The sequence below is a fragment of the Vicia villosa genome, unplaced genomic scaffold (genome assembly GCF_029867415.1).
Source record: "Vicia villosa cultivar HV-30 ecotype Madison, WI unplaced genomic scaffold, Vvil1.0 ctg.000010F_1_1, whole genome shotgun sequence".
Taxonomy (NCBI): domain Eukaryota; kingdom Viridiplantae; phylum Streptophyta; class Magnoliopsida; order Fabales; family Fabaceae; genus Vicia; species Vicia villosa.
This window is the reverse complement of record NW_026704940.1, coordinates 1315158-1338615: the sequence shown is the minus strand read 5'-3', so window position 1 is coordinate 1338615 and position 23458 is coordinate 1315158. Positions and strand designations below refer to the sequence as shown.

Sequence of the window (23458 nt, the reverse complement as noted above, 5' to 3'; positions counted from 1 at the left end):
AATAGAGCCTTCTCATCTCACTCATTCTAACTCTCTGCCTATAAACGAGGATTGGTTTCTTCTAAGAGACTAAATAAGGGTGTGTCTCGTGTGCAATGGAGACGCCTTTGTTTGCCAGTTCATCAAGACCAGCCAACATGGTCGTCAAATCAAGGAAAATGTTGTCTTTGGTTTTTGTTATGCTTTATTCAACCCCTAGGGACTACGCTACTTAGTATTTGATACACACACTAATATGGTGGCCAATCAGGTTCACTTGGAGTGTCAAACAACAATAGTAAAATGAATCACTTATGTGGCTTGTTAGATAGACCTTACATGTCCTTCATTAACCTTTGAAGGGTGAGTTTCTTCTAACGAGGAACGAATTAAAAATAACCTTGCGCAAATTCAAAGATTATCAAACCTCTATTGCTTTAGTGTAGAAATTGCACGCTAACTTCGTTGAAAGGAGAAATGGATTGCAACTTTGTCTGGAGGTTCTAGAGGTGGCGAATGAAAAGTATAAGGTTTGTAAGAGGGAAGTATGAGATTAAGAAGACGTGAGAGACCAATTTCTCTTCTCTATGAGAAGAAATGAAGATTTGATTCCTTAGTGGCCAATTTTTCAAGGCAAAAGAAAATTGTTGAAGAACAATTGCAAAGGATCGAAAATAGGATCGCCATTCTTATTGCAAAGAATGTTGAGTTGAAGAAACTTCACGCCGAAGATCAGTTTTTAGAGGCCGTGGAAAAAAGAAAACTTATTATTTATTAAGAAAAAAAAGTTATATGTTGAACCATAGACAATTTGTATCATAACAAAAATTAAACTTAGTTTTAGACGAAATTCCATTACTCAAAAGAAATAGTATAAGTGTAAATTTGATTTGTTAAGATTCAATTTGGTTCAAATTTACGATTAAGTTCAAATATAGAGACCGATTTATCAACCGAATCTTCCAATATAATTCGGGTAGCCATGTGATTCGACTAGTTCATGGACTCAATACCCTCACCTATATGATGACGATCCAATTTTTAAAACACTTCTCTTTATAAATTGGGAGTATTTATTATACTATTCACAATAGATTACCCATCAAATTGACGACTAAGGGTTGACGACTAAGGGTGTGTTTGAATTGACGGTGGACTGAATTGATTCTAACATAATTGAATTTGGTAGAATTGATTTATGTTTAAATACATTTATATAAAAGTGAGTTGAACAATAAATTAGAGTATAAAAATCATCTAGAATCAATTCTGAAAGCAGAAGATACAAATTATAGCTTCAAGTAAAATCAATTCTGGAGACAGAATTAATTCTACTTTTGTCTAACCTAACATCTTAAAATCACCAAAAATCAATTTTATATCTCTAAAATTGCTTTTGGCCTTTCCAAAAGCCAAACCAAACATGCATTAAGTGTGTGTTTGGTTCTGCAATGAAAAAAATTGATTTTGAGTCAATTGATTATGTAAAATTGATTCTAGATAAAAGTGAGTTAAAGGTAAAATGATTTATGTTTGGAGAAATTCTTGCAAAAATGAGTTGAACAATAAATTTCATTGTAAAAATCACGTTTGATCAAAAGCTATAAATCCTAACTTCAACTAAAATCAATTCTTAAAAGTATAATCAATTATGTTTGAGAACAACCAAACATGTTAAAATCAATTCTAAACATCCGAAATCAATTCTGAATGTCTCAAACGTGAAACCAAACATAAAATATAAGTAAATTCGTGCTTATCACCTTTTTTTTATTGATAGAATCACCTTATAAACAACAATCCCTTCAACTCAATATTGAGAGAGAAAAAAACAAATAAAGCTTAGAAATACTAGTACATCATTATAGTTTCAACAATTTATTTATAAAACAAGTCTTTTCAACTATGAAAAAGGCTGGTAATAATGATCGAAAACATGACATGTGTAGTAGGTAGAAAAATGCAATGAAATTTTAAATAAAAAATGCAATGAATTTCCACGAGACAATTTACATGAGAAGATCAACAATTATCATAAAGACCAGGCAATTGACTTAACTATTTCACATATCACAAGTTAAACAAATCTTCACATTGAAACAAGCTAGGTCATACATTAATTGTACAAGTACAATGCCTTTTTCCATCCGTGATATCTTTTATTTCTACAAGTTTAATTTCATCTAGAACTCTATTTTCTATCCTACTTTCCCAAGATTGCCCTAATTGCACTACGATTAAAAGGAGCGATGTGTCATATTGTCATATCACATATTCATATTTCCATTTTTACCCCTTCAAACACTAGCTAGTGATCACTATGTAATTGCATGACAAGGACTAGGATTATGATAGATAGGTAGTCTTTGTTTGACTAAGAGAAACTACCTAGTAATTTCGTACCTAAAAATTTATTGACTTTTTTACATATTTAGCAGTATATTCGGACTTCCAAAAAAGAAGCTAGTAAAAACAAGTAATCTAAAGAAAATGATATTTTTGAAATGTCAAGCTGGAATAAGACTTGGAACATGCCAAGCAATATAAATGCCCTGTTGTCTTCAGTGCAACTTCGCAGCACCTTACAATGTCGACAGCATATGAAATAATAAAGGAAACATCCCTTTCAACATGACCCATTCTTTGTTTTTTAATAATCTACTTAATATAAATAAATGTAAAGAAGTCGTGATGGCAACCCTAGCCACATGTCATCTTGATAACAATTTTTGCCACATTTCATCATTTGCTAATAATTCTAAATACAAATCCTAATTATACAAACTCTATATTAAAATAATTAAAATAAATAATAAAATAATTATAATTATAATAAAAATAAAACTAAACCATCACTAATAATAATAATATAATATCTAACTAACATCATAGTAATAATAATATTAAGAATAATAATAATATAATATTCAACCACTGCGATTAATAATAATACTAATACTACCACAATTTAATAATATTATATTAATAATATAATAATTCTAAATACAAACCCTAATGATAGAAATTTTATATTAAAATAATTAAAATAAATAATAAATCATTATAATTATAATAATAATAATAAAACTAAACAATCACTATTAATAATAATAATATAATATCTAACTAATATCATAATAATAATAATAATAATAATAATATTAATATAATATTCAATGACTACTATTATTAATAATAATACTACTACAACTTAATAATATTGTATTAATAATATAATATAATATAATATAATAATAATAATAATAAAAATAATAAATAATAATTTAATATTTAGCTAATCATAATAATAATAATAATAATAATAATAATAATAATAATAATAATATAATATCTAGCACTAACTATTAAAAATAGTATGATTTATGTAAATTTTAATTATTTATTTATTATTGCAATCCAGTTAAATTTAATATTAATTTCAATAAAAATAAAAAGTAAAAAAATATTTAAAGCGTGAGATTACTAATACTTTTTTGTCAGCTATAAAATATCTAATAAATTTATAAGATAAATTATATTTGCCTATAATTTTACACGTATAAGAAACCAAAATATATTTCATTTATTAAAGTAATTTTTATATTTTATATTTTTTATTTATTTAAACTATTAATTTTGGTAATTTTGTCTATTACTTTAATATTAGATGTTTTTAGTATTTTCTTTTTTATATCAACATCCTTTTAACTACTATTTCATCTACTTTCTAACTATGATCATGTATTTACCCATTATATCAATGTTAAATTTTAATTTATAAATTGATTTTAAAAAATTAATTTAAGATTATTCTTTAAATAAATAGTGATATAATAAATTTGGGATAAATTAATTATTTAAAAATATTTGTAATAGTGAAGTTAAATTTGTAACTTTTAAATTAATAAAAATTTATAACTGATAAATTTAAAAAAATAAAGTTTATAAAAATGTTTACATTCCTATTCCATTTATTAAGGATATCTAAAAAATAAAAATAAAGTTTTTAAAAATCTAAATTTAATATATAATTTTAGAATATAATTATTTATTATTTATAAATTAATAATAAATTAATTTTGAGTGTTTCACAATAAACATAATAGATAATTTAAGATTAAAAATTCCGTAAAACACTCTTTAATTTCTAACTTAGTGTACTAACAATTAATTAAAAGAATCTTCATTTTCTAACGCTATTAAAAATTCATTAAAAAAAAAGGTTATTACATTAAATATTCATTATAAACTCTTTAATTTTCACACTTTACAACTTAATAGTCTATTAATATTTTTTACATTATATACTAAAAAAAACATTTAATAGCATATAAAGAATAAAATATTGTAATAACATTGAAAATATAAGAAAAAATTCTTTTAGTTTAATCCTCTATATATATATATATATATATATATATATATATATATATATATATATATATATATATATATATATATATATATATATATATATATATATATATATATATATATAATTTTTACTATGTAAAAAGTAACGGTTCTTACACTAAAATTTCATTAAAACACTCTTAAAAGAAAATTGTTACAAAACACTCTTAAATTTCATTAAAATATTCTTAAATTTCGTACATTATTATTTTTGATGGTATCCCTTTAATTTTCTATTTTTTCATAACCGGTTAGTCTTTATAACCACGATTCAAAGATTTATTTTTCAATCGTATTCACTTTTCATTGGAACTCAGTCTTTTTCACTTTTCATTGGAACTCCCTCAATTGTTTGTTCATGTATTATTATTAATGGTTTTGGTTCACACTTTCCTTTGAGCAGAACTATGAGTCATCCAGAATATCAAAGATATCTTATTTAAAAACACTGATGTTATCCACATTCTCCATGAAGTTAAATCAAGTTGTAGATTTTATGTCAAAGCTCGCCTCCACCAATAACAATCTTCAGATTCACAACTCCTATTCATCGGGAAGAAATTTATTTTTATGTTTTTAGTTTTTTCTCTCTTCTTTTAAGTATTATAATAAAAAACAGTTTATTTTTGTTATGCATCATTTTAATAATAACGTCTTATATGAATAATAGGTATAATTTCTATTTTATTTTACACATCAATTGAATTGTATAAATTATATTATTATTATTATTATTATTATTATTATTATTATTATTATTATTATTATTATTATTATAATATTATTGTTATTAATATGATAATAATTATTAACTATCTCTATATATCCTTTTAAGTTATATAATTATTTACGGGAATTAAAATTGCAAAATTAAATTAAATATAATGTTATAATTGATTTAATTGTTAGTTACATAACTATGAATATTATTTAAGAAATACGTAATAATAGAGTATTTAATTTATTATAATATTTAAATAATATATATTATGAACAATTGATTTATTATATGAAATGGATAAAAAAATATGATGACTTATCATAGTGACAACTAAATATCACTATTTAATAAAAAAATTAAGATAGTTTGGCTAAAATATTAATAACCTAAATTAATAAATTTTAGAATCATCCATGTATATAAAACTGAGGAGAAAAACTCTTTAAAATTTCATTTTTATTTTCAAAATCATTTTTTCTTTAATTTAATTTAATTATTGATGTGAAAATAGTTAATTTATTGACATGATTATATAAAAAATTTATATTCATTACTGATAAACATTAACCCATAATAAATAATAGTTTTCTATAATAAATAATAGTTTTTTTATATCTCATGAAGTAAACAATTTATCAATCATGTCACAACATATCTCTTCCACTATAATAAACAAACAAGAAAATCATGAAATAAAATGGAGTTACTTGATTAACATAGTAACACTACACAAAAAATCAATATGGTATGATATATTATAATTTTAAGAGAATATAGAGGATATATGATTTAAAAAAAAAAAAATCTAGAGAATATATGATTTAAAACTTTTTTGGACTTGACATTAAATTAAAAAATTCATAGTTTCTGTAAATTATAGATTAAACACTTATTCGCATTATAAATTTAATGATTAATCAAAAATAATATATACAAACAATTAAACATAACTATTTTTAAAATATTGCATTATTTCACGTAAATGTGATCTTTCAAATTTAAAAAACATAATTGAATTTATATATATATATATATATATATATATATATATATATATATATATATATATATATATATATATATATATATATATATATATATAATCATTAAGTATTTTCATAATGTTAAAATTTTATTTATATTTAATACAATTTTAAAACAAATTTAATCATAAGATTATAATTAACTATAATTAATTAAATATATTTTTTTCATTTGAAAAATATTAAGGTAAAAATTCTAATCAAATCCGTGCAACGCACGGGCCATATACCTAGTTAACATGGGAATTCTAGTATCCCCACCACACGTAAAAAAAAATTGCATCAGCAATTATAATATTCTTAATAAGTTGTGTACAGTAAATCAGATTGAGATGAATCAAACACCTAGAGATATAAGAAAACCTACAAAAACAATAAGAATAGTTATTAAAAAAGATTTTAAAATTAGGAATTTGTAAAAAAACATGAGCTTTGATAGAACATTATGACAGAAATTAATTCATGTAACCGACCCTATTTAATATAATAAAGTTTGGATTTATCGTATATTGTAAATTTACTACCCCGACTATAAGATTCATATTGTCGAATGAAAGTAAATAATAGTAACTTAAACAATTAGCCGAAAAAGAAGCATGGTTTCACACATGAGAGTGTTGCAATAGATAAATGTTTGCTCAAGACAAGACTAAAAATTAAATTGTTTGAGTAAAAAATTACAATTCCACCTTTGTGGAAAAAAAATGAAAAGGTTGTTATAGGTTGTTTGAGAATGTGCAAAGGAATACTCTCTTCTTCTCTTTTTGTTTTTTGATTGAGCCAAAGAATGCCCTCTAAACACCAATAAGGAGGAAAAGTATATAATCCAATAACAAAGATATACATTAACCAAGAAAAAATATTGACTAAATGTTGTAGGATGAATGTACCAAGAAAATCTATTGACTAAATGTATATGTAAAATAACCATTCTAAAATTAAATCTTCAAATATAGTACTAATATCACTGATAATAATTTCTCAGAAAATAAGAAATCTCTCAATATCGATTATGAGGATTTAACCTTGAGAGACTATTATGAGGATTTATTTACCCACAATTTTATCTTAAAATATTTAAAGCTGTGCCGTAATTCATTTTATACACCCTCACTCGCAGTCCTATGTAGAACATTCGGAGAAATTTTACTTAAAGTTATGAATTATCTATCTTCAAATTTAGTTAATAAAAATATTTTATAACATGCGAACGGATTAGATTGCTATTGTAAAAAAATGACTGATAAGATAATAAACCGTTCTACATTAAAGTATGAGAAGAAACCCAATTTTACTTCTATTAAAAAAAACCATTTTACTCATCTATTTCATACAACATGCCCTTTGCGATGTGAGAAGAACGGAACAAAGGGGCATGGCAAAAAAACAAACTTTGGAATTTAGACTAGGTTGCTATTAAATCATCACCACCACAAACATAGACATCATCTTCAAAATGATTGCTATGTGCCAATAATGCTTGGATTAAGACTTGCTTTTTTATTTCGCAAATTAATTCGTCATGATTAAGACTTCCAAAGATACACTTCTGGATGCACCCCAAATACATCGAATTCATGCATAAATAAATCACACTTTCATTTTGTAAAAATAAAATAGTCCGAAATACATTTCCGTAGAATTTGTTTTCATTGCTAGCCCATGTAAGGTTTATCTTTATCATTCTCATTTGGTAGTGGCTTCAAATTTCTTGGGTCCAAAAACGATGGCAGCAACTCCGGCAATTTCTGAATTGCTTACGTGGAGTAATCGAAACCAAAATCATGAAATATACTTTTGTATGATTTCCCCTATTAACATCAACCTATCTGTCAAATTATGAATCTCAAAACTTAAATAATGTACTTAGTGTGTAAAACTATCTGATTAAGATGACTGCAACAAAAAGTCATATACTGTCAAATTGTAAATGCATAAAGTTCTATTCAATATGTGAAAATGTTCTCTCAACATAAATTATTAGGTATTGGCTTCAACTTCCTGACATCTATTTTCTTCAAAAGGTGAGTTTATGAAGATAAAGATAAACAGTACATGGGCAAAACAAATTGGAAATGTATTTCCAGATTCCGGAAGTATATTTCCAGACATATTTTGCAAAATGAAGGTGTGGTTTAATTACACATGTATTTGGTATACTTGAGGTGCGTCCGGAGATACATCTCTGGAATCAGAGGGGCATTTTCAGATTTTCATAGGGTGGGATTAGTAATTCACTTATTTAATGGGTCAAAACTTGCAAAGTAGATCTGGCCCATAAAGTATACCACATATTCACCAACATTTCGCTCATAAAGGGAAGCATTCTGACCCAACCTTTAATTGTCCCTTATAACTTGAGCTATTCCCAAGTGGCTAAAAGGTACCACTAAATTAGTTAACTTCTCAATTAAAAACACCATAAATCTTTGTCCATCAGATACAAATGGACATGGTCAGGAAGACAACTCAGACAGAACCAGTATATCAGTCAATAAAAGTACAAAATACAACAAATTTCACATCTGAGTATAAGGCTGAACTCTTGACCAAAGACACTAGCAAGGCTAGTAAGACAGAATATCTACTTAACTAGCATTCATTGATAGACAAACAATGAAGCTCCATTCCAAATGCAATCAAACAGCTAGAGCAAGTAAAATTGAAATGTAAACTTGCACCTTGTCCTTGAGTTAACCTACCAAGTCGATTTATACATGTACAAGAATAAATAATTAAAGTTCCCTTCAAAATCCCTTTCATCATTATGTCCGTGTATATGGTGGGGCGGTGAACACATTATGGTTGCACTCCATAAAATTCGAGTTTCCATAGATTAGGGTTAAAACTGGCCATATTGAAGAACATTAAGACATCATTGTATAAAGGAAGTACATGGAAATTTTGATTAACATATTCAATTCAGTTAGACTCCAGAATACAGAGGTTAGAATCTATGCGCTACCATATGAAATATCAAAATAGATGGAACTATGGAGCATTTGATTTCAAGTTATAATGCCACTAAATAAACAAATACATCTTTGTTATTTATTACCCAAAAAAGCCAGCAATAGTAAATATTAGAGGGAAGAAAAACCTGGATACTTTGTTACGCCAAGCTCTATGAAATGGCAATTCTGATAAGGTTCTGCACCAACCAAAGAAGAAATAAGTTACCTATCTAGCCTCGGGCTTTAAAAAAATAATTTTTTCAGATTATGAAAAAATTTAAAATTGTTTTATGACAAGCAGAGGCCGCCAATTAAGAGGGCGTGTATGAGGAAACAGAAAGCAAACAGGTGATCCCTGTCTTATGAATTAGTTAAGATAGTTATAAAGTGTAACAGAACGTGTAAGTCTGGTTGAGGGACATGAGAGAGAAATAAAAGGGGAAGAGAAGAAAAGGGGAGGACATTGAGTGTGATCATTGTTGTGGGAGTCCTGGTCTCTCGAATAGCATTGGTAAAGGTATTCATTATATCTTTTACCCTAGCCTAGTTCTACTACCCTGCCAGCATAGAATTTGTGAATTAGGGTTCTTCAATAAAATTTCAATTCAATTGCTTTTCTAATCCAGTTATTAGTATAATTTTGTAAACTGGTATCATAGATCCATCCATCTAGAAGTTGTGGGTATCATGTGAAGCGGGATTCATAGTTGGCATAAGAATGGGGGGAAGATTAGGGTCCATGAAGATGGTGCTCAGGGAATGGAATTGCATGAGATAAAGAGAGAAAGAACAAGTTCAAGCAAGGCGGCATGGAGAAATTCAAGAGACCAAGTAGGATTTGCAAAGGCTAAAGAAGTTTGAAGAAATGATGGAAAAGCTCACCCAATTGGTGAGCAGAAGACCCAAGAGGCAGGAGAGGCTCTGATATTAAGCCATGGCAGAGAAGCACATTGTATCAGGAGGAGAAGGTGTTAGTTAATATGTCGATAAGCATCATTAAAAAAACTGGTATTCCTAAGTTTTCAGGAGATTATGTAATTGGGTCAACAAATTAGAGTGGTACTCTCGCATTAAAGGAACTATATTAAGAGGAAATGGTGGTGGTCGTGATAGCACTAGAAGGAAGAACTCTCAGTTGGCTTCATTGGTTGCAAACCCAACATATCTTGAGAGGGGCTTAAGGTCGCAATGACTCAGAATCACTTTGAGGATCTCTTGAACTTAAGACAGATTCGGTGGCTGAAAGGGTTCTGTAATGCAGACAATAGATGGACCAGGTCCAGTAATAACAATGGGCTTGTCAACAAGGATGAGATGCAAGGCAATATGAAGCTGGAGTGCAAGACAAGATTAAGAGGGGACTGTGATGTGAACCCAGAATGCAAAAACAATAGATGGCAGTAAACAGAGCAGTAATGGAAATTAAAGTGTGTTATTTCTGAAGATCCTACTGTCCACAAAGCTAAAAGCTAAGCTACTTCAGAGAACCGAGGCTCTCAGCCTAACAAAATCAGAGATTTCGCTCGCTTTATCTCTTCACTCAGAAGCCTAACAGCAAAATTTCTTTAAACAATTCACTTCTCGTATCCTCCTCCCACACGCAGCCACGTGGATATTCCCATTTAGTCCTTCTGTATTTCCCTTAACATAATAAACTGTGTCTTAGGTGTGATTAAATATATAGACGGGATCATTTCTGCATAAAAAAGCAGTATCATATCAAGTGATGTTAGTGGATGAATTTATGGAGGAAGATGTGAATGGGAATAGAGTCATTGATGCTGATCAATGAGGAGCAACATTTTGGGGAAAATATAGCCCCGATCAGGTGGTCTTCATGGAGAGAAAGTAATCAGAAAGCAAATATGGAAGTTTTTGAGAAGGTCATAAAGAAATTTGAACCAGAGTTGTGGGCGTGCAAGCTAGATTCATAAAATGAAGGACACAGACAGAGGCATATATGAAATTCAAGACAAGAAACAAGAACTAGAAGCATCTGAAACTGAAGCGAAAATCAGAAGTGAAGAGGAATATGAAATGACAAATATCAGGAAATACAACGATAAAGAAGACAGCGCAGAATGTGTTGTGCGAAGACCAATTTAAGTATTGCAAAGGAATAATCAAGATGAAGAAAAATATTAAAGAAAAAGAGAAGGTTATTGTATTGGATCCAGTGAAAGAAGCAATGAGATGTCAGATGGTAGACAAATGTTGCTTTGAAGTGCGGGTTTGAAGCATGTTCGGCAATCCGCTGACGTTAACATGACCATTGCACTTAAGAAAGCTTGCAAAATTGAAAATTAGAGACATATGGTTCAGAAATGCACCGACTGAGTGTCCACCGCCTGAACGGCTAGACCAGCAGTCATCATTGTTGAAACCTCTTGAAAGTAAGATATGTGTGATTGTAAGTATGAACATCCCAGAATTGCGACAAACCGTGCACGCGCAGACGTGATAAGGAAGGTGAGCAATGGAAAGGTTTACGCACAAAAGTTGACATATTTTTTTTACATGATGGACTCAGCCCAAAGATTAGTATGTTGTCCAAAAAAAATTAAGTTTAAAATCTACTCAGCCAAACACGAATTTAGAAAACACAGAAATTCTGCACTATTCAAAATAAAAAAAGACAGCAGTCAAGCTCTGTTTTCGAGCCAAAAGTAGCACATCACAGTCCATGTTTTTGGCCAAAAGACGTGTGTTGTTTCAAGCTCTATTCAAAATAGAAATAGAGTATCTGATCCAAGCATATGTTCTCATGTTTCAGACCTTTCTCTGTCACTCTACTTCAAGTTATGGGACACTGGTGGATACTAATGTAATTCAAAGAAAATTGTCCAACTAAATGGGTTTCCCTGATCCATAATTTCGAAAAGAGACCAGATTTTCATGAGTCATTTTTGTAGTTAGCAATTTAAGAAGGCAGGCACACAATTGTAATTTAGTAGAATGTGACGTCAACAAATAGACAATCAAGAATGATCAATCATTGTATGAAAACTTTATTGCACTGCATGACAAGCACAAGGCAGGTTATGTGTGACTGAATTCTGGTTCAATACAAACTGCATTGCTACAACCAAAATAGTGCCATTCAACGCTCTATATGAGCATGATTTTTCTTTAATGTTGAAGGGACTACTACACACTACGAGGTTTGGGAAGTAAATTAGATGCCATTTACAATAGCAGTTAATCCAAATTCCGCAATGCTATAATAATTTTCAAAATTTTACGAGTTATAAACCCTAAGCACCCAAAAGTTAATCCACTTATTAATTGTTCCTGAAAAAAGTTGGGTAGCTTGTATGGACTACAGAATTGTGAAATTGAGGATGATTGACCAAGTTAACACCATAATGAAAATTTTCCCTTTACATGCCTAAAATGATAGTGGTTCATTGTATTTTTAGAAGGCCCAAATGCACCAACCGAATGATATGGGTCCATAATTCATTATACGTTAACCTAACAATTGTAGCACTCAACTCCATAGATGCATCTAACATCCCAATGCGATCCCATAGCTCCTAACATAACCAAAGTCGCGAAGAAGAAAATGTCAACAAACCTATTGTTGAAAGTTTGTAAGTAACCCAATAGGTCAAATGGTCAATGAGATGAGTGAATGCAAATCTGATGAGCTGAAACCTAGCTTTATCAAGCTGAAACCTATGTGACACAAAAAAACACTTGAACGTGGTTGACATTTTCAAGCATACCAGAAAATGTGATAGATTGAATAGCATCAGTCAATGAAGACGCAAAATATTATATGTTGAAGTCATCTCAATTGCAAATACAATTAAATGTCTATGACAATGAGGGATATTACCACTCAATGTGTGACATCAATTTATACAAATAAACTAAGGGTGCTTGGTAGTGAAAAATTATTTTCACACCAGAGCACCATATTAGACATCAATTCCTGGGATCTCAAAAACATGCTTTGGTTTCAAATTTAAAACAAAATCTGTTCAGCACAAACATAGAATACCCCCAAGTATAGAAATCATAGATTCCTAGTAATCCAATCCAACATTCCCAATTTCTCATGCTACTATCATTTAAAACAATGGCATCTAGGTTTCCTTAGTATGAAAATGCCTGTCTACAGTATAATATACACAAAGCTCAAATGCAATAGAGATTTCTTGATTTTCATTACAACAAACCAACAAGTTTCGTATTATCACTAGTTCTTCCTACATGCACGGCATAACAAAGAACCAAACTAATAAGTTTAAACAAACATTAGAACATGGAACTGCTACCTGACACATTAGATGACAAAATCATGCAGGACGTGCTTACTCGATCCATTGTTTTAACTTTCGGTCCCGTGTTGTCTCTCATCCAAAATTCGTTTCACAAAATCATTATAATCCAACAATTCACTAGCCCTTCGATTAGTCACGCCAAATTCACCACCAATCAAACACTTAGAACTCATTTTACTCGTTGGCATTGAAGTCCATCCAATCAACTTCACAGCTTCCTTCGAACTCAAAACCCCTTTCCCAACCTTAATCCTCGCATCCCTAAAAGGAGCCAAACACTTCTCCCTAGCCAACCCAACACATTTCTCTTTCGCCACATTGAAACACTCTTCCATCTCACGCACTTCACAAATCTCCCGTTCCTTCAAATCCGAGAGTTTGGGACCGGACAGAACCTTCCACCAAGGAGGCTTGCACTTGCTGGAAGCATTGATAGCGCAACCAATCCTTGCCCCTTCCTCGCATTGCTGAACGATTTTGCGCTCGCAGGCTATGAATGAAGAGGCCCAAGCTTGTGAGTCACGGAAGGCCAGAACGTAAGGACCCGCGGATGGATCGTCGGAAGGACTTGCCAGTAACGGTCCTCGAAGTAAGGGGATTGGGCGGTCGAATTTGAAAACGGTTGATGAAGGTGAGTAGTCGTCTTCGAAATTCGTGCGGTCTTCGGATGCATCCATCACCATTGTTAGGGTTAGGGTTTGAAAGGAATGACTGGTTTGATTGAGAGAAGAACTCGAGAAAGATAAATAGTACAGATTGAAGAAGAATGATTGAGAAAATCCGACGAGTGATAAAAGCAATTTGAATGCTCGATTGTGATAACACCGTCGCAGGGTGGCTACTGCGGCTGCTGCTTCCGATATCGGTATGGCGTTTTTAAATCCTCGGAACCGTCTCCGTGTCGCGTTTTTCAATAGTATAGATAAACAGGATCAAACATCACTCTGAAAGCAATTTGAATGTGTTTTGATTTTTTATTTTAAAATCTATTTTATGAATATAATTTTATAGAAATTCCTATTTTAGTTATAATAATGTTTTAATCTCTTTATTTAAAATTCAATTTGCTTTTGTTATATTTATTTAATAATTGACAATTATTTTTATAGGTAAATAAAATTAATTAAAAGGCATAAGGGTGCACAACCCATCAAAATATAGGAAAATATCGAGAACAAAAACCTACAACAAAAAGTTCAAAGAGCTCCTAAACAAATAGTCGGAGAGATACATCAATCATATCACAACAATTTTCTATTCAGTTTATAATAAATGTCAAATTGTAGTTAAATTTGTGTATAGTTTGGTGGCATTTATTGACTTATTTCGTTGGAATATCGTAAATAAACTTCAACTTGTATGTAAATATGTACATATTGTGTATAGTCACATTTTCGTATAAATATTGTATTGATTGATTATTTTTATCTTATTTTTGTAGGTATTCATGCATGGTTGAATCATTGGAATCAAAGGCAAAAGCTTGGCTTCAATTGTGCAAGTTTTGGAATAAAGAGGCAAAGAATAAAGAAGCTTTTGTCCTAGAAAATTCGTAGGGCGAACCTAGGGCGAGCAAGGAGCGAATTCCTCCCTCTGAGGTCGTTGAGCGAGCCAACCTTGGTGAAATTCCAGTAGCTTCTATTTTTTTATTCAGGAAATCTCACTGAGCGAGTTGGTAGCCGTAATTCGTCGGGCGAAACTTCTATTCGCTGGGCGAATTCAGAAATTGTGTGCCAGTCTGTGTGTTTTGCGCAGGCTAATGTGGACTTAAAGTGACAATTCGTTAGGCGAAGCTTTTGGGCGCCAGGAAAATTTGGCTCTATAAATTGTGTATAAATAGAATTCACATAGATTCTTTTAGGCATCTACTATTTTTTAGAGGTGTGTTCACCATTCTTTGAAGTATAGCGGCTTAGAAAACAACATTAGAGGTTGCATCTTGATGTTCCGGAGTTGGATTTCCATCAATCGTCTTGACACCACGAGAGCTATTGGTTCATCTTTCTTCTTCTCCTTGTATTCTTTTATTGTTGGGGTTTTGTTTGTAAGTTTACTCTGATTGTATGTGTATTTGTTGATCATGGCATTGTATAATATCTATTTTACAAATCTATATGAATGTCATCCTTGTTTTTTTGCTTTATGTTTGGATTTGAGTTTCTCTAGACATATACTCTTCAAATCTATATTTAGGATGAACATTTATTAGGTTATAAACTCTAGAAATAGATTTAGATAGTGGGTATCGATTCTTAATGCTTATGTGTTATTTAGTTGCGTGAGACATCACTGATGAGATAATATGGTTGTTCTCTCAACTTTGCGTTAGACATAAACTCTGTTGTGGGTGATACGTAATGATATTGACGAGTGTCTTAGGTTGCGTACAACAACAAAATGGCGCCGCTGTCGGGGATTGGTGTTTAGATATTAAAAGTATTGTAATAGTTTCTATGTTTTTGAGTTTTGTACATAATGGTTATATTGATTTACACTTGCATATGTATACTTATAAGTTGTACATTTACTTGTCTATATTTTTCATACGTGTATATTTGTACATGTTTTCCATACTTGTATATATTGTATATATTTTATTTCCCTTCACGTTTTCTAAAGTGTTGGATAGGAGTAGTCGTTGGTGAACAACTAGCCTGCAAAGAGGAAACATGGAGGAGTGACAATAAATAAAGGTGTCAAGTTAACGACGTAAAACAAACGCTTGTTCGAAGGCAACCCAACGCGGTTTTTAAGTTTTTATAGATTTGTGTTTAGTAGTTTAGTATAATTTGAATTTTATTAGGTTGTTAGAATTTTATTTTGTGTTTGTCCAAAAGCTTGTTTTTTATTGGCTCGAAGAGACATGGTGTGGTTGTTCAAGTTTGAGTGTGTTTGTTTTAGCTAGACTTTATTATGTTTAATCTTACATTTGTGTTGAATTGTTTGAAAACATGAAAATGATCAAGCCATTTTTTTAATATTGAGCACAACCACTTGACCAAATAAAATAACCTACCTTGTGAGTGAGCGAGAATTTGATAACTCCTTTAAGCCTTTTTGTCAAAGATTCATGTTGTAGTTTAACTATGGTACTTGTGCACGAGTAATTAGTTTGTTCATTTTTTAATGGATTTTGATTTTGTTTCTAGAACCATCAACTATAAATTGTGCTTAATTATTTCCCTTGCCTTAGAAAATTTGGGAGCATTCTTGTTATAATGTATGGTTGTATTCAAGTAGGGGAGAAAAAGATTAGTTGATAAGTTTTGAATAAGAAAGTGGTTGAAAAATAAAGAAAAAGAAAAAGAAAAATAAAAGAAAAGAAAAAAGAAAAGCGTTGAAAGAAAACAAAATTGGCAAGCATTGTATGCCAGTCTTTGAGTTCAAGGGTGTAACATTTGAAAAAGGTAAAATAAAGTTGTGTAAGCTTGAAAATGGTAAGAGGGTCAGGTGAAAAGAATTTTCACTGGCACAACAGCAGGGCGCGCTTAGCGACACCAGAGTGCGCTTAATGTACACAGAGCTAGGTGGCGCTTAGCGCTATCAGACTCGCGCTTAGTGCGTACAGGTCTAATTTGAAACTCAAGTTTGCACTTAAATTCCATGTTTTGCCTCCACTTTCACTTACACTACCTATAATACATATATACAAAGTTGTTACAGTAAGTAAACATTGGGTTGCCTCCCAACAAACACTTGTTTTACGTCATTAGCTCGACGCCTTTTGTAACGCCACGATAATTTAATTAATTATTTAATTAAATTATTGCGGAATTTAATTATTGAAGGTATCGAAGTTGGGAATTGTTGGCTTATTACTAAGAAGTATTATTTAAATTGATGGATTGATGAAGTTGTAGAAAATAATATTATAAATAATATTATTTAATTATATGAGAGTAATTAAGTGAACTTAGTTGGTCGTGTCGGAAAAAGTAAAAGTGAGAGTATGCAAATATTAGGCCCAATAAGAATATTATAATTATTATTATTATTAGGATTAAGTTGAATAAACAAAACTATTAGGTTTTGGTTATCAGTAAACGAAGGAAAGGTTTTGAAGGAAGAAAAATAAGGATTGGGAGGAGAAAAAGAGATCGTGGAAAAGTTGTTGCAAAGAAAAAGGGCAAAGAGGCAAAGAACAAAGATTCGACCGGTGGAATAGAGCGATCTTCAATCCAATGTAAGGGTATGGTGGTATATATGGCAGATAATTAAAGGTATTTAACCCTTTTGAAATGGTTTTATTATTACTTGAGTCAGACCATTAACCAATTAAGTTCACAAGAAATGTCTGTAGAGTAAATTAATAGTTGAATATATGTTTGATGAATTAATTATATTACTTGAGTCAAACCTGTAATATTTTTTGTTTAGATTACCCCCTAAGCGTGCAATTTAAACACCAAATCTGGGGGGAAATCAAACAAAAAAATATTACAGGGGGTAAACTTTACACTTATGGGCCAAAAGACATAATATTTTTATATTTCAAGGGGTGTTCGAAATTTTTTTTTACAGGGGGTAAAGCGAATTTCGCCTATATTACAGGGGTTTTTGTATATTTAACCCTAATATGTTAAAAAGTTGTTATTATAAATTGTAGATGAGTTGCTGCTATATTATGTTGAAAAGTTGTTATTATAATTTGTTGATGTGTGTTATTATAATATGTTGAAAAGTTGTTATTTCAATTTGTTAATGAGTTACTGCTATATTATGTTGAAAAATTGTTATTATAATTGTTGATGAGTTGCTGTTATAATATGTTGAAAAGTTGCTATTATAATTTGTTGATAAATCGCCGTTATAATATGTTGAAAAGTTGTTATTATAATTTGTTGATGAGTAAGCCGTTAAATATGTTCCGGTAATTGATTAGGTTATTTGTTGTTGATTAATATTGTTGTAATATGTGGTTGTTGATGTATGTTGTTGTTGACATGTTGATATAAGTTGTAGGTCTTTGGCCAACGTTGAAATGTGATGAGTGCCTTTATTTATTGGCACAACGTTGAAGAAGTTGTTGAGTTGTTACTACGTTGTTGATATTGATGTTGAAATTGTTGTGGATTTGAGTTGATGTGTATTTAAGTTTTGTAGATGATTTTTCTTGTTGATGCATTCATAGCATGTCATTATTATGTTGGCCTGAAATTATGGCACCCATGTTGGCCTAAAATTATGGCACCCACGTTGGCCTGGATTGGCAAATTAGCGACGAAGGCTTATGCCTTGATGTCTTTATTAATTGGCAATATTTTTACGTTGGGAGTTCTGCTCCAATGGTACCACATGCATAAGCATTGCATAGAGTCACATGGTTGAATTGTGTTATTTTAATGAGTTGTTGTTATATTTGGTTGACATTTTTGAGTTGAAAAGTGTTGCCCTAGAATGTTGTGAGGCGTGGTTTTATGCCTTGGAGTTATCTTTCCTTGTGTTGTATTTGAATTGATGTGTATATATTTTGGTGAGTTGTTATTATAACATGTTGATGATTATGTGGTTAAATGCGTTGCTCTGAAATGTTTGTGAGGCATGATTTTATATAATTCAATCTAATATATTATTTATCATCAACCTATTTATATGGTTTGAGAATCTCACCCCTTCTGTTCTAATGTTGCCCTCTGTTGGTAACGCGCAGGTGAATCAAGAATAAAGACTTAGTTGTTGTTAGTCCAAGTCGGTTCAGTTGCTCTGATACGTAGTACTCGAGGGATACTTAGTTGTTTATGTTGCTTGTTCCTTGTTGACTTGTTTATGATAATTAAAGATTGAAATTAATAAGTACAATGCTGTTTAAGTTGTCGTTATTAAACGAAGATCAATATGCTGTATATGGTGAATATCTTGAGTTCCACTGCTTAATTAATAAAAGTTGTTATGTGATCCTCCAAAATAAAGTGTTATGTATCTGATTGTTGTCGTGTTATGTTAAAATGTGACATCTCGTGTTTGTAGAAAAAAATTTGAAACTCTGATTTTATTATAAATGTCGGGTAGAAAATAGGGTGTTACACCTTTATGTATGCAAAAACGCTCCTTCATGTTGTCTTTTTGCTTGGCTAGTTGTTCACCAATGGCTACTCCTAACCAATCACTTTAGCAAACGTGAATAGAACAAAAATATATAAAATATACACAAGTATAGAAAACATGTACAAATATATAAATATGAAAAACATATACAAATATGTATAAAGCTCAAAAACATAGAAATTATTGCGATGCAATTCAATATCTAAACACGAATCTCCGACAACGACTCCATTTTGTTGTTGCGGTAAAGCAGCAAGCAAAAGTAAGTTTTTTTGTTTTAACGTCTCCACATGGATTAGTGCGAGGGAAAGAATGTCGTTCAACAATCTTCACGTTTCTGAGATTGGTTTTGAATGGTTTAAAAGAGTAAAATACATAAAGTAAAATTATGAACAAGAAAATAAATGCATTCCTTAGTGAATAGAGAACTTATCGAGCTTTGGATTTCATATACCCGTCAAAGACTTAAATCTATCGATTAGTTGTAAGCAACCTAAAATACTCATCAATATCATCACGCAACACTCACATTAGTGCCCATGTCTGTAGCACCGACGAGAATTCTACCTTATTACTTAATCAACAATGTCTCAACCCATTAAACAACAAGGAGCATTAAGAATCGATACCTACTGTGAATATTATATCTAAATCTAAGTCTAGAGTTTAGAACCTAATAGATGTTCATCCTAGATCCATATTTGAAGAGTATATGTCTATAGCAACTCAAATCCAAACATAAAGTAAGTAAACAAGAACAACATCGATAAAGCTTTGTAAAATAGATATTATACAACGCCATGATCAATACATATACATAAATCAAAGTAAACTTACATAAAAAACCCAACAATGGATAATACAAAAAGAAGAGATAAAATGAACCAACAACTCGCGGTGTCAACACGATTGTTACAAATCCACCTTTGGATCTTCAAGATACAACTTCCAATGTTGTTTTCTAAGTCTCTCTACCAAAAATTGTTTGTAATGGAGTTAGGAAAAAAATATCCAAAACCATAAGCTAAAAAAATATGAATAAATGAATTTATACACTCAAAAATCGCAGACCGCGCTAAGCCCAATCAGAGCTTTCTTAATGCGGATCCAATTATTGCACATCAAAATGACTTAAAGTGAGATAAGCGTGGAAATAGAGCGCTTAGCGTGATTCCAATTGCCAAATGCTCTCTAAGCGCGCTTTGGCTCACTAAGTCCGCTCTGAAACACATTATTTCCTTCCAAAAATGAAGATCTTTAAAGAATATACAAAGAATAGACTACTCTCGTTATAGAGAAACCATGATAATTTTTGTGTGTGATTTATTTATTGCTTTTCCATGAAAAATATGTCATTTGGAATTTTTGTTGCCTTAACCTAACTCGGTTATTGATCGCTCAAAACTAAACAAATACACAACACAGGCAGATCATGATTCAAATATCAACAAAAATCCCCCAAGGGACACAGTCACATATCAATGCAACAATATCATCAATATCAACTAGGGGTGGCAAAACAGGTCGCCCGCCCTTCAAAAAAACTAGCGGGGCGGGCGAGCCCGCCAAGTGAAACAGGCATAAAAGCATCTTTTATTATATTTTTTAATAGATTAATAGTTTTTTTTAATTAAATTATTCACTTATTTTTTAAAACAATTTTTTATAAAAGCATCTTTTTAATAAAATTTACTTAGAAAATTAATACATATATTTACAAATAAATGTATAAAATAAAACCATCAAGAATTGAAATTACTAGAATTAATTAAAATAGGACAGACTTAAGGCGAGACAGACTGAACGAATACGCGAGGCGAGTTTTGGTTGGCAGCGGGCTTTGGCGGGACGAGCATTGGCGGACGGACTTTGATGGACGACAGACTCAAAATCCCAACACAATCCACCAATTTTTGACGGATGCGCGGGCCGGCCCGGCAGACCACGACCCGTTTTGCCACCCCTAATATCAACATGGATTCAAACATAGAAGTTATATATATATATATATATATATATATATATATATATATATATATATATATATATATATATATATATATATTCAAATCATGATCATGGGAATACAAACATAGAGCAATCGATCACCTCAAAGGGTGCCTAAACCCCTTTTGACCACATATATATACGATCAACCAAAATACAGAAAAGAATGGGGAATAAGAAGATAAGAGAGTCAGGACCCCTCGCCATCCGAATGCCTAAACATCCAACATGTAAATAATTCCCCCTACCTCAAAAGTGATGATCGTTGAGTTTTCTTGCTGTTGAGATTCTACCTCATTCGCCTTCCTACGATCACTTTCCTTAGATTTTTCTGCCGCTTTCTCTTTTCTATAATTTATGTTCTCGAAAAATTCCGTCTAACTTTTCTATTTATATTACCCTAATTCATTTTTTATATTAAAACAATATAATATTCTATTATTTTAGTCAAATAATAATTTTATTTTTATTAAGATTTTGGAAGTGGTTTGTTTTATAAAGCCTGTAATGAGATTGTTTGAGTTGACTGATGTAGTTTTCTAGGTCTATGTTTATATGACTATAGTTTTATTTTTATCATGTTTTAGGTATAATTGATTTGGAGTATCCCTAATATTCCTTTTAATCTAATTTAATTGTTTAAAAAAAAACAAAATATTAAAAAAGAAAGCATTGTTTAACACTTCTCTAATTCATGTATTTGTAAATATTGGTGTATTGTATTGGGCTAGTGACGCCAAATGAACCTTTGGACATTTAAATTATTTTCATTTCCTCTCTAAAAACTTCAACACTTTAGCATCATCATCATCTTTGCAAATTCTTCATAGTTAAGTTTACCATCGCCATCCAAATCCGCTTCTCTAATCATTTGTTTAGCCTCTTCATACGTTAGCTTCTCTCCCAAATTAATCATTACGAATCTCAACTACACAGCAAAACAATTTTTTACTTAACAAAAGTAACAAAGAAAATTAATTTCTCTAAACAATTATTAATAGATTAAAAAATGCTTAAGTTTATTTGCATGTTTACCTCCCTTGCAGAAATATAGCCATCTTGATCTCTATCAAATACTTTGAATGCTTCTTTCAATTCATCAGACATATTTTCCTATTAACATTTAATTTTACAGTAATATAATATCATTAGCATTAAACAACAACAAATCTTTAATTAATCAATTTAATATATAGGTTTATGATTTAGGGTTTAGTCATCTTACCTTTATTTTGGTACTCATAATATTCAAGAACTCTTCAAAATCAATAAATCCTTTTCCATCAATATCCACTTCACTAATCATATCATGAATTTCTTCTTTTCTTGGATTTCCATCTAATGTTCGGATTGTGACTGTTAATTCATCCGCTGTAATAAACCCTAAACATCATCAAAAGCACCAAGAATTATAGAAAGTCAGAATCAGTTATATATAGTTGCACCAAAAATGGAATTGAAGAAATTAAAATCCCGTATAAAAATACACACCATCATTGTTCTTGTCAATGAGACAAAATGCTTCGAAGATTTCAGCAATTTGATCTTCGCTCAAAGAATCTGTCATCATTAATTATGAAAACAACTTTGAATTTAAGCAATGTGTTACATGATATTTTCTTTGTATCTGCATCATTGGGCTTATATAGATGTATAAGGTGAGCTTAATATTTGTTGAAGTAGTCAAAGACATCAACAACTATAGGAGGAATTTTCAATTGAACCTGTCTATGTATGACTTCATTAAATAAGTCAACGAAGTGTCTTAAATATATACAGTATCGATCGAATTAAAGTGTAAGAAAATATACACTGTAACGGACTTGTTCTCCTAGGAGGAAGGAGAAAAGTACATGTATATAGCTTTATATATATTTTATTTATTTATATAGTATGGATTTAAATATGTCATTGTTTTCTTTGGGTACATAAAAATGTCATTGTTACTTGTAAATTCTTTTATTTTTATTTTTAGTTTTCATTACAAAACAAATTCGTTTTATTTTC

The 23458-nt window shown here is 30.5% G+C and overlaps 2 protein-coding genes across 3 annotated transcripts; both read right to left on the bottom strand.

Annotated features, from left to right (window-relative positions):
* Positions 1–9011: 9011 nt before the first annotated feature.
* LOC131621700 (uncharacterized) lies at positions 9012–14338 on the bottom strand. 2 transcript variants are annotated; one of them, XM_058892736.1, is made up of 2 exons: positions 13394–14337; positions 9012–9307 (listed from the first exon to the last, which is right to left on the bottom strand). In XM_058892736.1, the coding sequence occupies exon 1, from the start codon at positions 14080–14082 to the stop codon at positions 13447–13449; it is 636 nt and encodes a 211-aa protein (XP_058748719.1). In that variant the 5' UTR covers positions 14083–14337; the 3' UTR covers positions 9012–9307; positions 13394–13446. The 2 variants fall into 2 exon arrangements, with proteins under 2 accessions (XP_058748719.1, XP_058748720.1); XM_058892737.1 differs by lacking the exon at positions 9012–9307 and adding an exon at positions 12772–12788 and having other exon boundaries at positions 13394–14338.
* A 7900-nt stretch (positions 14339–22238) lies between these two features.
* On the bottom strand, positions 22239–23021 carry LOC131621645 (calmodulin-like protein 11). Its single transcript, XM_058892677.1, has 4 exons — positions 22943–23021; positions 22677–22834; positions 22487–22564; positions 22239–22379 (listed from the first exon to the last, which is right to left on the bottom strand). Exons 1-4 carry the CDS (start codon positions 23019–23021, stop codon positions 22239–22241), a joined length of 456 nt encoding a protein of 151 aa, XP_058748660.1.
* Between the last annotated feature and the right edge of the window lie 437 nt (positions 23022–23458).

Bases quoted from the DNA above. Each gene is read 5' to 3' on its own strand.
- LOC131621700 (XM_058892737.1), bottom strand. From the start codon at position 14,082: ATGGTGATGGATGCATCCGAAGACCGCACGAATTTCGAAGACGACTAC.
- LOC131621645 (XM_058892677.1), bottom strand. From the start codon at position 23,021: ATGATGACAGATTCTTTGAGCGAAGATCAAATTGCTGAAATCTTCGAA. The intron at 22,835-22,942 runs GTGTGTATTTTT...GATGATGTTTAG, and splicing joins CATTGACAAGAACAATGATG to GGTTTATTACAGCGGATGAA. The intron at 22,380-22,486 runs GTAAACATGCAA...TTTGCTGTGTAG, and splicing joins GCTATATTTCTGCAAGGGAG to TTGAGATTCGTAATGATTAA.